Source organism: Podarcis liolepis (assembly GCF_965112155.1).
Source record: "Podarcis liolepis genome assembly, chromosome: 9".
Taxonomy (NCBI): Eukaryota; Metazoa; Chordata; class Lepidosauria; order Squamata; family Lacertidae; genus Podarcis; species Podarcis liolepis.
The window spans coordinates 29,986,266-29,999,289 of NC_139564.1; the positions used below are offsets into that span (position 1 = coordinate 29,986,266).

The 13,024-nt window shown below is 41.9% G+C and overlaps 1 protein-coding gene across 8 annotated transcripts in view; it reads right to left on the bottom strand.

Moving 5' to 3' along the window:
- Window positions 1-313: 313 nt before the first annotated feature.
- ANKRD50 (ankyrin repeat domain containing 50) overlaps window positions 314-13,024 on the bottom strand; it is a 46,394-nt gene continuing 33,683 nt past the window's right edge. For all 8 annotated transcript variants that reach the window (XM_083460324.1, XM_083460329.1, XM_083460330.1 and 5 more), the window contains 2 exons: window positions 3,931-7,481; window positions 314-3,215 (listed from right to left, as the gene is read on the bottom strand). In XM_083460324.1, coding sequence (XP_083316450.1) covers window positions 3,934-7,481 — 3,548 coding nt within the window. In that variant the 3' untranslated portion in view covers window positions 314-3,215; window positions 3,931-3,933. The remainder of the gene's footprint in view (window positions 3,216-3,930; window positions 7,482-13,024) is intronic.

Genomic DNA, 13,024 nt, shown 5'->3' on the forward strand with positions numbered 1-13,024 from the left:
TTAATATTATAGAATAATAGAATAGCATTAATATAGAATATTAATATTCTACAGCTTTTTTAATGTGTCTGCAGAAAGGAGGAGTTATTGTTTCACTGTTTTAATTATTGACTCGTTTTTATCCTGTATTTTGTTCTGTGAACCACCCTGAGATCTTGTGATGAAGGGCCGTATATAAATCTAATAAATAATAAGATACCACATTGCGTGTCCACATCCTTAACAGTATGCCATTTCCAAGCATGTTGGTACCTTTGTACCTAATATCGTTTTGCAGAGGATGAAAAAGGAGCAAGCAAATTGAAAACAAATGTCTGCTTGAAAAGCAAATATATTTATTATGCACTTTCATATACATAAGGATTTTTGCTTAATATAATACAAGAAATAAAATAAAAATTTTACAATGTGAAATTCAATGTACATTATAGGCTATTTACAATCCAATCCAGAAAAAAGTCTTAACTGTGCACCATGTTATTTGAAGAGTTTCAATGGAGGATAACGAGCATGAACAGACATTTGCATAGCAGCATAGTTGACAAGAGAAAATGATGCTTTAAGTAAAAACAAAGCCATTTCCCAATACTGATCATGACAAGGGTATCACTATAGTGTAAGATGCTAAGGTTTCGACAGGTAAATTTGCCATTCAATTCCCTTTTCAGGTGACTTCCCTGGCACACATATGGTACAGATATTAATGCTCATCAGTCTTTTCCCTAGTCTCCAATTATGAATTGTGACACTTTCTTTAGTTTCCTCTAGGGAGGATTTTGGATAATATAGGGAAAAGAAAGGTGAAAGCAGAACCATAGATACAGAGATTTGTGAAACGAGAAAAAAAAGTAAGAAGTCTTGAATTCTGCTGCATTATAGCTAATCAGCCCTGCCAAGTCATGGCTTAGCAGAACTGAGCCACACACATCAATTCACAATTGCAAAGACGACAGACCTGCCAATAATTCAGGGTGATTAATTTTACCTTTTTTTGAGAGAGAGGCCAGAAAAGCCAATATATTTTTTTAAAAATCATACATTAAAGCAATGCGGAACAATCTCACACTCTTGTCAAATGGATATTTTTAAACAGAGAAACACATGCTGCATTCCTAAGCGTTTCTGAAAATGTGCAGGAACTTTTTTAAAAATTATCTGAAAGGTAGCACTTTTCAGCTGACCTTCCTATAGCTGGTGTCTGCGTTAGGGCATGTTACCACCACCAGCTCTTTTAGAGACATTAAGATTATAGTCTGCTGAAAATCATGAAGACTTCTGCAATGCGTAGCCTTCTTGTGAAAATGGCCGGAAATATCACCATCTAGTCACAAGGTACATACTGTAATTTAAAAACACACAAATAAACAAATAAATATAATCTCAGCAACAGCTGAGATCCAGAGAAAAAGGCAGCCTTTAGGGATGTCTTTCTACAGATCAATACATCTAACATGAAAGAAGAGATATATTCTTGTGCAGTGTTGAAAATATCCAGTACTTAAGTTCAGAGCAAGTTGGGAGTAATGATTTGACACTCTTACCAAGCAACATTTTTATCTCCGTACTTAGGTCAAGAATGGGGAACCTTTGGCTCTCCAGATATTAAGACTGCAGCTCCCATCATTCCTGACCAAGATAGGCCTGATGGAGTGGGGGAGATAAATGATCTGGCCTGCCAGACACTAACGGTTCTCCACTCCTGTTTTACATGTAGAAGGGTCCATATCCAATCCCTTGCACTTTTAGATAATGCAGGGATGGGGAAACTGGGCTTCCCTATGTTCTTGGACTACCACACCATTGGCCATGCTGACTGGGACTGATGGGAATGGGACGTCTGAAGGACCAGAGGCTCCCCACCCCTGAGTTAAAGGATCTCTGTTACATGGCTGGGAACATACAGTGCTGGACTTAAGGGACCCAAGACCTGACTCCACCTGGAGCTATTTCATATGCTCAAAAGCAAAAGCAGATAAGTCACTTTGGGTTGCCCTGGGCAAGAGAAAGCAGCTAGCAAATTTAAATAGTTACCATCATTTGAGTGGGTAGTATGAAAACTGGCCTCGAAGCTGAAGAACTGTTCCTTCATAAACCACCTTCAAAACAAGTAGCAGAGACAGGACCCAATAAATTGCACTGTTGTGCTCCACCCCAGGCTGAAGGTAAGTACTGAAGTTAGCCAATACTGTCACAAGAGTTGCTTTCCTTATGAGAAACATCTGAACAACACAGAAAACCAACTGTACATTACAGCAATGCAAATGTGATTTTACGTGTACAGAAGAGTAGCTTGTGTTTTGAGCCAGTTTACATCTTCAAAATCTGCCCGTTACATGTTTGCTGTGGCTTCTGTTGCTTTACGTTCCCACGAGGAGATACAGAATGCAATGCATAAACCAGATTCTCCACAGACCCAGACACTGGTGTCTGAGACTGCAGTTGTGATTTCTGAGCTACCACAGGTGGTGTCGACTGCTGCTGTGGCTGTTACCTGGGGATGGGCCAATTAACATTATCTATTCTCTATGCCAAGAGTACTCTCTGAGGACAGATGGGGTCTTTTATGTGGATTTTGATCATGGTGGACCCTGCAGGAAAACAACAAAAGGTCTAATGGCACCTAAAGTCCTACATCAAAAGTATGCCGCAACACTTCTAGAAGTGGGTTCAAATAATTAATGGGACCTCTAGCTTGGGTCAATGGAGGAGGGGTTCCCTTAGTCTTTGAGGTGACATTGAACATTCCTTGTCTGTTTGACTGTGTGCAGAGTTTCTTTTGCACATGAATGTAAAATAAATACAGAAAGCATTGCTGTTTGTCACAAAGTCCACTGTGGCACATTTACACTGATAAAGCCTTCTGGAACAGAGAACTCAAATTTCTAGCTCTTAACAACTTTTCAGCTGTGTGAGTGGAAATACAACGTATCTTGTTCTGCTACTGAGGAAGAAAAGAAAGTGCTTATTCTGTGTAGTAAGTACAAAGTACACAAAATAATTTTTGTTTTCTGAAGCACAGAAGGTTACATTTAAGAAGGCAGCCTTATTTTTTTTTTCTTTAGGCACATTACAGTAATCAAGGTAACTGTACTGCAGTGATCACATTCGTAATTTTCAATGTGGTTCGACAAGCAAGACATGCTTTGATTCCAGCCCGGGTGACAAAACATTCCAGGCAGAAACTCTTCATTTTATTCATGGTGTCATGGAGCTGCCTTGAAAACAAAAACAAAACAAAACATAAAATTGTTACATTCTAAGCAGATCATCTCAAAACTATGGATAAGCTGCTGTATGTGGCAATCTATCTCATGTAGTCGTGATCATTGAAAATCTTGTACTTTAAATTTAAAGTTGCTTATGCATTTTCTTTTGCAGGGATCAAGTTTGAAATGATGACACACACAGGGTCAGATAGCATGTTATTATGCTGCTTCCAGAAACAGCACCATGCTAAGCAGTACAGCTAATTAACAATGGTAGCTTGGCTATTCAGTATGAGATAAAATTCATTTTCTTAAAAATATATGTGAAGCATACACATCAAATAACTCATGTTAATAATAATAATAATTTAAATGTACACATAGCATCCAGACATTGGTCAGAGGTGGCTGACAGATTGGTGTGCCAGACAGTTATCAGTCAGTGCTTTTGAGCAGAAACTGAGCTACAGGACCCCACACTCTTATTGGTGGGAGTTATGCAGAGGCATTGGAGAGAAGACTATTGTTATCAATATGGATGCAATATGATGAGACTTACATAGAACGCCTCTGGCCAATTAATACCATGAGCATGTAAGGTACTGATGTGGCTGCCCCCTGCCTCCAATCCTCTTGCACAATGGTCTTTGGTAAGGACATGAGGTCTTCTCCCCCTTAGCTTTTGATGCCTATCTGCATTGCCACCCTGCTGAAAGTGCCTCACCTCTTACAATGGTGTTTCCTTCTTATAGTTGAAGCTTGGGTCATTCCCCTCAATTTGAAGTTTTAAGGCTTGCTTAAGGCTCAGCTCCGTCTCTGCAGAAGGATAGCCTTCCAAAACTTCCTGATGCCCTCGATCCTGTACTGTTCGTGGGACAGAAACTCTGCCAAGAAAAACCTGATTGCTCTGAAGGTGGTAGTTTGGATTAGTCATTATTCCATTTCTCTTTTTCTGCTCCCCACTTTGTTGGTGGATCAGGAACTGCTGTTGAGACCGGCAAACTTCCTGATGGGATGGAGGGACTAAAATTTTACACTGAGTGTCACTAGGCATTGATTTAAGGGGCACACCAGCCCCACATTTGGCAACAGGTATCCTTTTATCAAACTGAGTCATTTCATATTCAAGGACTTTTGGTTGAGAAGAGGTGCTCTGTTTCACCTTTTTCCCAGCGGACCCGGATTTGTTGGAATTCTCTGTTTTCCCCGTTTTGCTGGCTTTTGTGGATTTCAAGCTGGGCTTCACCTGGCTCCATTCAAATTCGCTGTTTGGCGAACTATGATTCTGACTTAAGGAATGAGTTGTGGAGGAAGGAGAAACAATAGACTGCCTACTTCTACTGCGGGGTAATGAATGCTGCTGTATTTGTTCTGTAAAGGACATACTGTGGAAGCTGTCGATCGGTACTGTCTGGGCAGTTGCTGTAGATGAAGTTGTGCGTAGAGAAGAGTTTTTTGAGCTTTTCAATGAATTATTGGATAAGGAGGACTTTTGCCGATCAACTGTCGAATCGGGAGATTCAGAAGGAGAACTAAAGGCATGAGCTGGCCCATTAGACAAGCCACGCAAAGCAGGCTGCGTATCTCCCCCACCAGTGCTTCCCGAACTATTGGATTTTATGGTTAAGGATTGCATCTTTGAAGATGCCGATTGCAAAGGTTTTTGTTCCATTGTATGGACCGGAGAAGGAGTGCAGCCATTTAGAGTAGAAGCACCATATTTTTCCAGTAATTTAATTATCTGCGTGTGTCCATTTTTTGCAGCCACACGCATAGCTGTGCGCCCAAATTGATCCGCATGATTTGGATCAGCACCGTGCTCCAGTAATATCTGCACAACATCGATGTGCCCTTCTTGGGCTGCAATGCAGAGTGCAGTAGCACCCTGATTGCACGTATGGTCCACTAGGGCCCCACGCTCTATCAAAAGCTGAACTACTTTGACATGGCCCTGCCACGCGGCAGACTGCAAAGCTGAGCGTTTCTCATTGTCTGCGGCATTCACATCAGCATGGTACGTGATCAGCATCTGTACCATCTCCACATGGCCCTGCCAGCAGGAAACATGGAGCGCTGTCCTTCCTTCAGCATCACTGGCTTCGACATTTGCACCATTTTCTAAAAAATACTCAGCCATTGTTAGCTGGTTTTCTAGAGCCAAGATATAAAGCGTTGGCCGGCCATCAGCATCTTTGTAATTCACATCAGCTCCGTGACTGAAAAGTAGCTCGACAATGTCTCTATGGCCTTCTAAAGCAGCAACACGGAGAGCGTTTCTCCCATCATAGCCCCTGTGATCAATGTTAGATTTGTTTTCCAGCAAGGTCTGCACACAATCATAGTGACCTTCCTGGGCAGCCAATATGAAGGCTATGCGCCCGTCATTATCAATTTCATTTGTTCGAGCACCTTGTTCTATAAGTGCTTCACATATCAACCTGTGTCCTTCAAAAGCTGCCATGTGCAAAGGTGTCCATCCTGCATCGTCCCTATGATTCTCATCCAGCCCTCTATCCAGCAGAGTCCGTACTACTTCAACATTGCCTTGTGCAGAGGCTATACTAAGAACCGTCCGTCCTTCACTATCAATGCTATCCACAGCTGCCCCCCAAAACAAAAGAGTATTTACAACTGATGCATGGCCCATGGAAGCTGCAGCAAGAAGAGGAGTGCGGCCATTGTTGTCCGTATGGTCTACATCTGCTCCGCCTTCCAGAAGCAAATCAACAACATCTACATGTCCTTCGTAGGCTGCCACTAGCAGTGGGGTCATGCCATCTTTGTCACAATGGTCCACCTCGGCGCCCCGGTCAATTAAAAGGCTCACAACTGAAGCATGTCCTTTACTGGCAGGTACACAAAGAGCAGCAACGGAGAGGGCAGTCCTTCCATCCACATCCTCATGGTTTACTTCTGCTCCGTGGTCCAACAGATGCTCCACAATCTCTTTATGCCCCATGTATGCTGCTGCAATTAAAGCAGTTCTACCTTCATTATCCGCTTTGTTGACCTCAGCCCCATGTTGCAACAGATTCAGCACAATATCTTCATGGCCTCCCCAAGCGGCTGCTCTCAAGGCTGTCCGACTGTCAGCGTCTGCACAGTCTACTTTTACTCCAGCATAGAGGAGTGCAGAAACCACCTCGGTATGCCCGCCCCAAGCTGCCGATCGCAGGGCTGTCCACCCATCATGGTCCGTGTGATTTATGTTAGCGCCACACCCAATCAAACAGTTGACAACTTTGGTGTGGCCTTGCCGAGCAGCTAGAGTAAGTGCGGTCTGCCCATGCGTGTCTTCAATCTCTAAATCTGCTCCTCTGGAAACTAGCAGATTGACTACATCAAGATTGCCACTATATGCAGCGTTAGCCAAGAGTGTTCTACCATTCGAGTCACACTGGTTTACCGAAGCACCATTATCCAATAGGGTTCGAATAGAATCTTCTCTTTCCAAAGCCTGCCGTACAATGCAAGATGTCCGATCGTCCTCACTGTTGACATGAGCACCGGCTTTTACCAGCAACTGTAAAACTTCTTGTTCTTTGGGGATCAACGTTGACAAAGAGTCCTTGACAGGCGTACCATTCCAGATCATCCACAAAGCCAGTTCAGAGGTTTCCAGTTGCAAGTTAGAATCAATTAGGTGCAAAGCAAATTCTTGAGCCTCCAGAGGCGATAAATCCTTGGCTCGACAGGTGTAACTCATTGCAAGCATTCTGTGCCCTTCTGCTGCGTTGCACAAATATTTTTGTGTACAGTGCTTTACATCCAACAGCCATTCTGCAAAGCTGTAGTGAAAAAGGATCTTTGTGTTTCCGAGACCATCGACAAGAACTTTCGACAGAACATCTAGCTTGCGCTGGAAGTCCTCCATAGATAATGCCATGTTTTTGGTCCATACTGCATGGAACAATTCAACTGTAGTTAGTGGCCTGCAAGCAGCAAGGATTACATTCAGAATAGGTTGGACCTTTGCAAACTGTTTTCTCACAAAAAGTCTTTGACAAAGCCAAAGATAGAGTCCGTTGAGTGTCCCAGGGATATCGCGGATTTCTCGTAACATGATAAAGTTTTCCACTACTCCATCTAGGACACGCTCGAGATACAGAAAACATCCACTGCTTTTAATGTGAAGCTGATTCAACATTTCTGCAGTTTCTTTTGTGAGATGTTGTCTCAGTGCTTCTTCTTGATCTAAGCGATGAAGAATATACTGTTGGACATCTTTCACGATGTAAGCCTTTCGGAGATCATCAAGGCTTATCTTTCGAAAGCCTATAAGAAGAAAGGAAAGAGGGGAGGAAAGTAAGTTTTTCTGAAATTTAGTTGCAAAGAAGCTTATAATCGCTCATTGTATTTTTGCTGTTCTTAAGACGGTAGAAACGTTATTCTCCTAAAAAAGTGAACGGAAGATGCCACTGAAAAGGTCTACCTAGTCACAAGAATGTAGTGCATATGTGCCATCTACATGTTGCAGAACCACCGCTCCCATCAGCCTCTACAAGCATGGACAATGACCAGGAATGATGCGAATTGTAGTTCACCAATATCTGGAGGGCCAAAGATTTCCCATATCTGATGTAGGAGAAGGACAGAATATGGTGTTTGATTTGAAGATATGAGCTCAGTGTTGCTGTTTGCCCTTGGAAATAGTGTCTGGTTTTGGCATTCCTCCCAGAACTTTTTTTTTCAGACTTAGAAAACATTACATAGTCTGCACGTACTTTTCTGGAACCAGTTCCAGAATGAAAGTAACAGCAAAATTTCAAGTGGATGAATTTAAGACTGCTTTTATATAGCTATTGCAATCTCAGCTCTCTTTTTGCAAGCAACTAACTTCAGCTGTTCTGGTTAGTAATTTGCATACTGTTCCTGAGAGTCACCTAATCGCTAACGATCTGTGGGTTTCAACTTACGATGGTCAATAAGGCCAAATTATATTGTGGGTGAAAGCTGTTAAATGATCAACAGTCCACCCCAGTTTAAACCGTGTATCCAGGGGGCTATAATAGTTAGGTTGCAATTGTTTTGAGTCATTTTTATTGTGTTTACAGCACTCTGGGATCAAAGTGCTCCACTTTCCAATAAACCTTCTTTTGGGGTATAATGGGATAAAGGAATCCAGCTGGAATGCTCAAGTCCTATGGGCAAGAGTGCTGCAGTAATACTAAGGGACACGAGAGATTTTTACAGCTGTTGTGCTGACTGCTGGAATTTACAGTGTCCAAACACAGCAGAGGTCCAAGGCTGGGTGGATTCACAAACATGCAGCAAACAAGTTATGAAGGGACAATTTGATTCTGGATAGAAACAGGCAATCACCCCAAAACTTTGAGAGAGATTATCAGCCACATGTGTCCAATGTCAGCTGCTTTCTGATAAGCACTTGCTACCTGATAACCACAGTTTGTGCATTTGGTCAAAGGTTGGGGAATGTCTGGAGCACAGGCCAATATGGGCATGGCAGCCTCCCCAGTTTGGGTAAGCCATGACCATCTACCCTACATGTGACCCTACAAGTAAGAGAGGGGCTTGCCCAAAGCCTAAATCTGTATCCTAATCTTCCCCTGACTGTGCAACACAAATAGACTCCAGCTTTTATTCTGTTAACTGTGATCATGCCAGAAGTGAAATGCATTTAAGCATTTGATTTTGAAAATGAAGATGCACAACACAGGCCACTTATGCAATTTTAATGGAACTAAAGTAGCACTTCGGCATAGCAGAACCATGCTATCACAACAACATTCCAAGAGAAGTCACCGCATCCAGGAGTTTGAAGGGGGTCCTCTGAAGATTTATCATTTCTCCCAAGCCCTTTAGTGTTCAATACTCCAAGGACAAGATCATAAATCTAATACCTTACATTAATCATCTAAAGACAAGATAATTTGCTAACCTACTTTATGTTGTTGGCTACTGGAAATCCTTAACAATGTGTGGACAAGCAAAGTGACAGAATGGGCACGTACGATTCATAAGACATTTTTCACGGCATGGAATAGCAAACAGCCGCTCCATCACTAAATACTTCTGGGGAAGCATGAGAACTCTCTAACTAATAAATATTCACCAACTGTTTGCCAAGGCCTAATCTGTGTACAGCAGGGATGGAGATGCAGGTCTCAGACTCCTGGGATACTCCTGAGGCCACATCCCCTCCCTCTTCTAGGCTGCACACCCCTAACCAGCCTTCTCCACACTCTCCTCCAGAGTTTCTGCCTGTCTGGAAAATGCCATTGAACTGTGAAAACACTTCTTGCTTGGCAGGATTGTAGTTTATTGTACAAAGTTAAGAGTCACAACTTTTGTTTCTTTTTCTTTTCAGAAATACAGTCGTACCTTGGAAGTTGAGCAGAATCCATTCCAGAAGTCTGTTCGACTTCCAAAACATTCAAAAACCAAAGTGCGGCTTCCTACAGCTGATCAGAAGCTGCGGAAGCCCTGTCGAATGTTCAGCTTCCAAAAATAGTTTGCAGACCAGATCAGTCACTTCTGGGTTTGCAAAGTTCGGGAGTCAAAACGTTTGGGAACTAAGCTGTTCAACTTTCAAGGTACAACTGTACATACATGTCACTTTGTTTATGACAGCTAACGGACAGCAAAACCAGAAGACAATAAGGTAACAAGAAGGAGTTGCTGGATGTGTCTGTGTATATATATTCCAATCCCTGATTTGAACTTCACCACCCACGCTAAACTAGCTAGCCACCAGTTTTCCACTGTGATTCAGCAACAGTCATCACTGGCATTATCCCTATATGGTTTGGCACTCAGATCTAGTATACCTGGAAGACGGAAAATGTGTCCACCTGGAAGCATCCTGAAAATGTATCTTAACATATTGAAATAAAATTGCTTGGTATACACATGCAAAGGCTCACAGTCTCTCTACTACGCCCAGCCACACCTAGCTGTTCTCATGTCACTCAACCCAGTTGATAGCCAGGCAGATTTGAACTCTGAATCAATCTTACATTTTGTTGAATGTATCTAGACGCTAAACAAGTCTAAACAAAATTATGTAAGATTCCTTGCCAACTGCTTCTGACTAACTCATAAAACACACACAAACACACACACACATATTAGGCTTGCATGGACAATAAAGATAAAATATTATGGGAAAATTCATTATGTTGCAAAGCCTGTCTCACGAATTCTTGAACTCAGCAAGTCAGGAACAGCAGAGACAACTTACAATCTCACGACCCAACTTCTGCATTGTTTAGATTTTTCCTACAGCACATCATCTTTTCCCCAACAGGAGCTCAAAAATCCATTTCCTTGATTTATTAAATTTGCTTCCAGCTCTGTAAACAAATCCATACCAAATTTAGCTTCTGGCATCTCACAGGGGTCTTGGGTCGTTTTAAGAAGTATATGGGCAGTATGCATTCTATGAAGAACAAAATACCTCCTTTGGTCTTTAATCTAACAAAAATGCTTTACCACTGAAAACAAAACAGGAGCCTTGTGGCACCTTGAAGACAGACAAGTTTATAGCAGCATAAGCTTTGGAAGACATGATAAATCTGTGTGTCTTCAATGTGCCACAAAGCTGTTTTCCTTTTTACAACAGACTAACAAGGCTACTTTTGGAAACTACAATGCTGAATTTTATTATCTTGGATCTGTTTGCCTCTTAATCCTATGCATTATGGAAAATTCCAAAACAACCCTTGTTCATATTTCTCCTTCACTCATTGCATCTTAAATATGTAATCTAAATGATGAGGCAATATTCCAGTGCCTTAAGTATGAATAATTTAGATTGCCAAGCTAAGCTGATCTAAGTAGAATTAGACATTTATAATAACATTTTATGCATACCTACTCATAAGGAACTAATCTCTCGGCAGTGAAATATTAATCAGAAAACCAAAGCCCCTCCTTACACAAGGCCATTTGAGTGAGGACTGAAGTTAAAACAGGCTGTGCACAGAGGACATTCACAGAAGCAGAATATGAGAGAATTTGCCAGAACAGGGTTAACTGAGTTTTTGAATTGTGTACAGAGGCTGACATTTATACCTGGCACAAAACAATTAGAATGCAATTCCTTTGAAATATAGTGAACTTCCCAGCCTGCTATAACTTCTAAAAACCCATTCAAATGCAATTTTTTTAATACAGTGGTACCTCTGGATACGAACGGGATCCGTTCCGGAGATCCGTTCGCATCCAGAAGCAAACGTAACTAGTGATGGCACATCTGCACATGCGCGTGACGTCATTTTGAGTGTCTGCGCATGCGCAAGTGGCGAAACCCAGAAGTAACGCGCTCTGTTACTTCTGGGTTGCCGCGAAGCGCAACTTGAACACGCTCAACCCGAAGCACATTCAACCAGAGGTATGACTGTATAGAAAATGGCTGCTTGGAATGCATTTATTTGTAAAGTTTCATTGGGGCCAACATTTCATTGGATGAGGCATCCATGCAGTTTGTTCACCAAAGGAGAAGGCTGACGTTCTATCTGTTTTGAGGGTGCTAAAGGGACTTATCATAGCCCAGTGTTATATTTTATATATACTGGTTGGAGAATTTGTCATTTAAGGTATTATGAGTGAGCTTCACTTCTCAAAGCAGCCAGGCTGCCACTTTCAAAAGCAAGCATCCCGTTTTAAAGGCCTTCTTACTAAAATCTTCATGTGTTCCTCATGTGAAACATGGAGATTGCATTTCAGCAGAACGTTGTAAATCCAAGTATCTCTATCTATATATTTACAATACATGCCTACTCTGAAAAAAAGTTCCACGGGCAGAGCAATGCAAAGAGCATAAACCTCTTCCCCTGCACATCAATACTTCCATTCTAGAGGTAGAATGCACAAGCCTATGGAAGTAAGTTTCGGGAACTCTCCTCCCTCCACCAACCTGAGTACACAAGGAACCTGGTGGACCAGACTAAAAGCCCATCAAACCAGCAAACCTGTTTTCACAGTGGTCAGCCAGATTCCTGCAAGCAGGACATGAGTGCAACAGCACTCCCCCCACTTGTGATTCCCATAAGCTGGTATTTAAAAGCATATCAACTGACACAGCAGGTAATACATAGCTGTTATGGCTAGTAGCCATTGATAGCCTGATCCACTGAGGGTTCTCTATATGTACATTTAGTGGCATTCTAATCAAAACATCTGCAAACAGAATGAAGGCTACTCCAGCACACAAATGCTCAGTGCAACTTAAAGCCACACAGTTGAAGATATCAGTGACCCACAACTAATATACCTCTAAAATAGATACTATGCAAGGAGAACAGAGTGCGGTGCCATCGTTCAATGGTGGAGCACGTGTGCTTTGTGTAAAATGTCCCAGGATCCATGTCTGGCACTTCCAGGTAACGTGAAAAGTTTCAGCCTACAAGCTTGGAGAGCCACTGTCAATCAGAGCAGACCAACACTTTGAACAAACAGTCTGGGTTGATATAAGACCCTTTTGCTTTGTGCTTTGGAAACAAAGTGAGCCAATATGATATAATGCAGGATGTTGTTTCTATGATCCTTATTAATGGTAGTACTTGATTCACCTATCAATAGTTAATCTTTCCAATGAAAAGAAAAGGGATGTGTGGAAGGATTTGCACCGTCTTAAAACATTCCACTGGTGAGAAACTAGATTTGCCCTTCAGCTCTGGAGATGTGCCAGATTAGATTAGATACACATTAGTGAGGAAATTGCTGCCGTTTTAATGTTACAGCCAGAATAATATTAAACACTTCAGGCAATGGTGCTGTTTTCAAAGTTTGTCATTGTCATAATTGAATTGCAAAATTTTAGCCTTCTCCTACAGTAAGCTTTAACTTGGAAAATC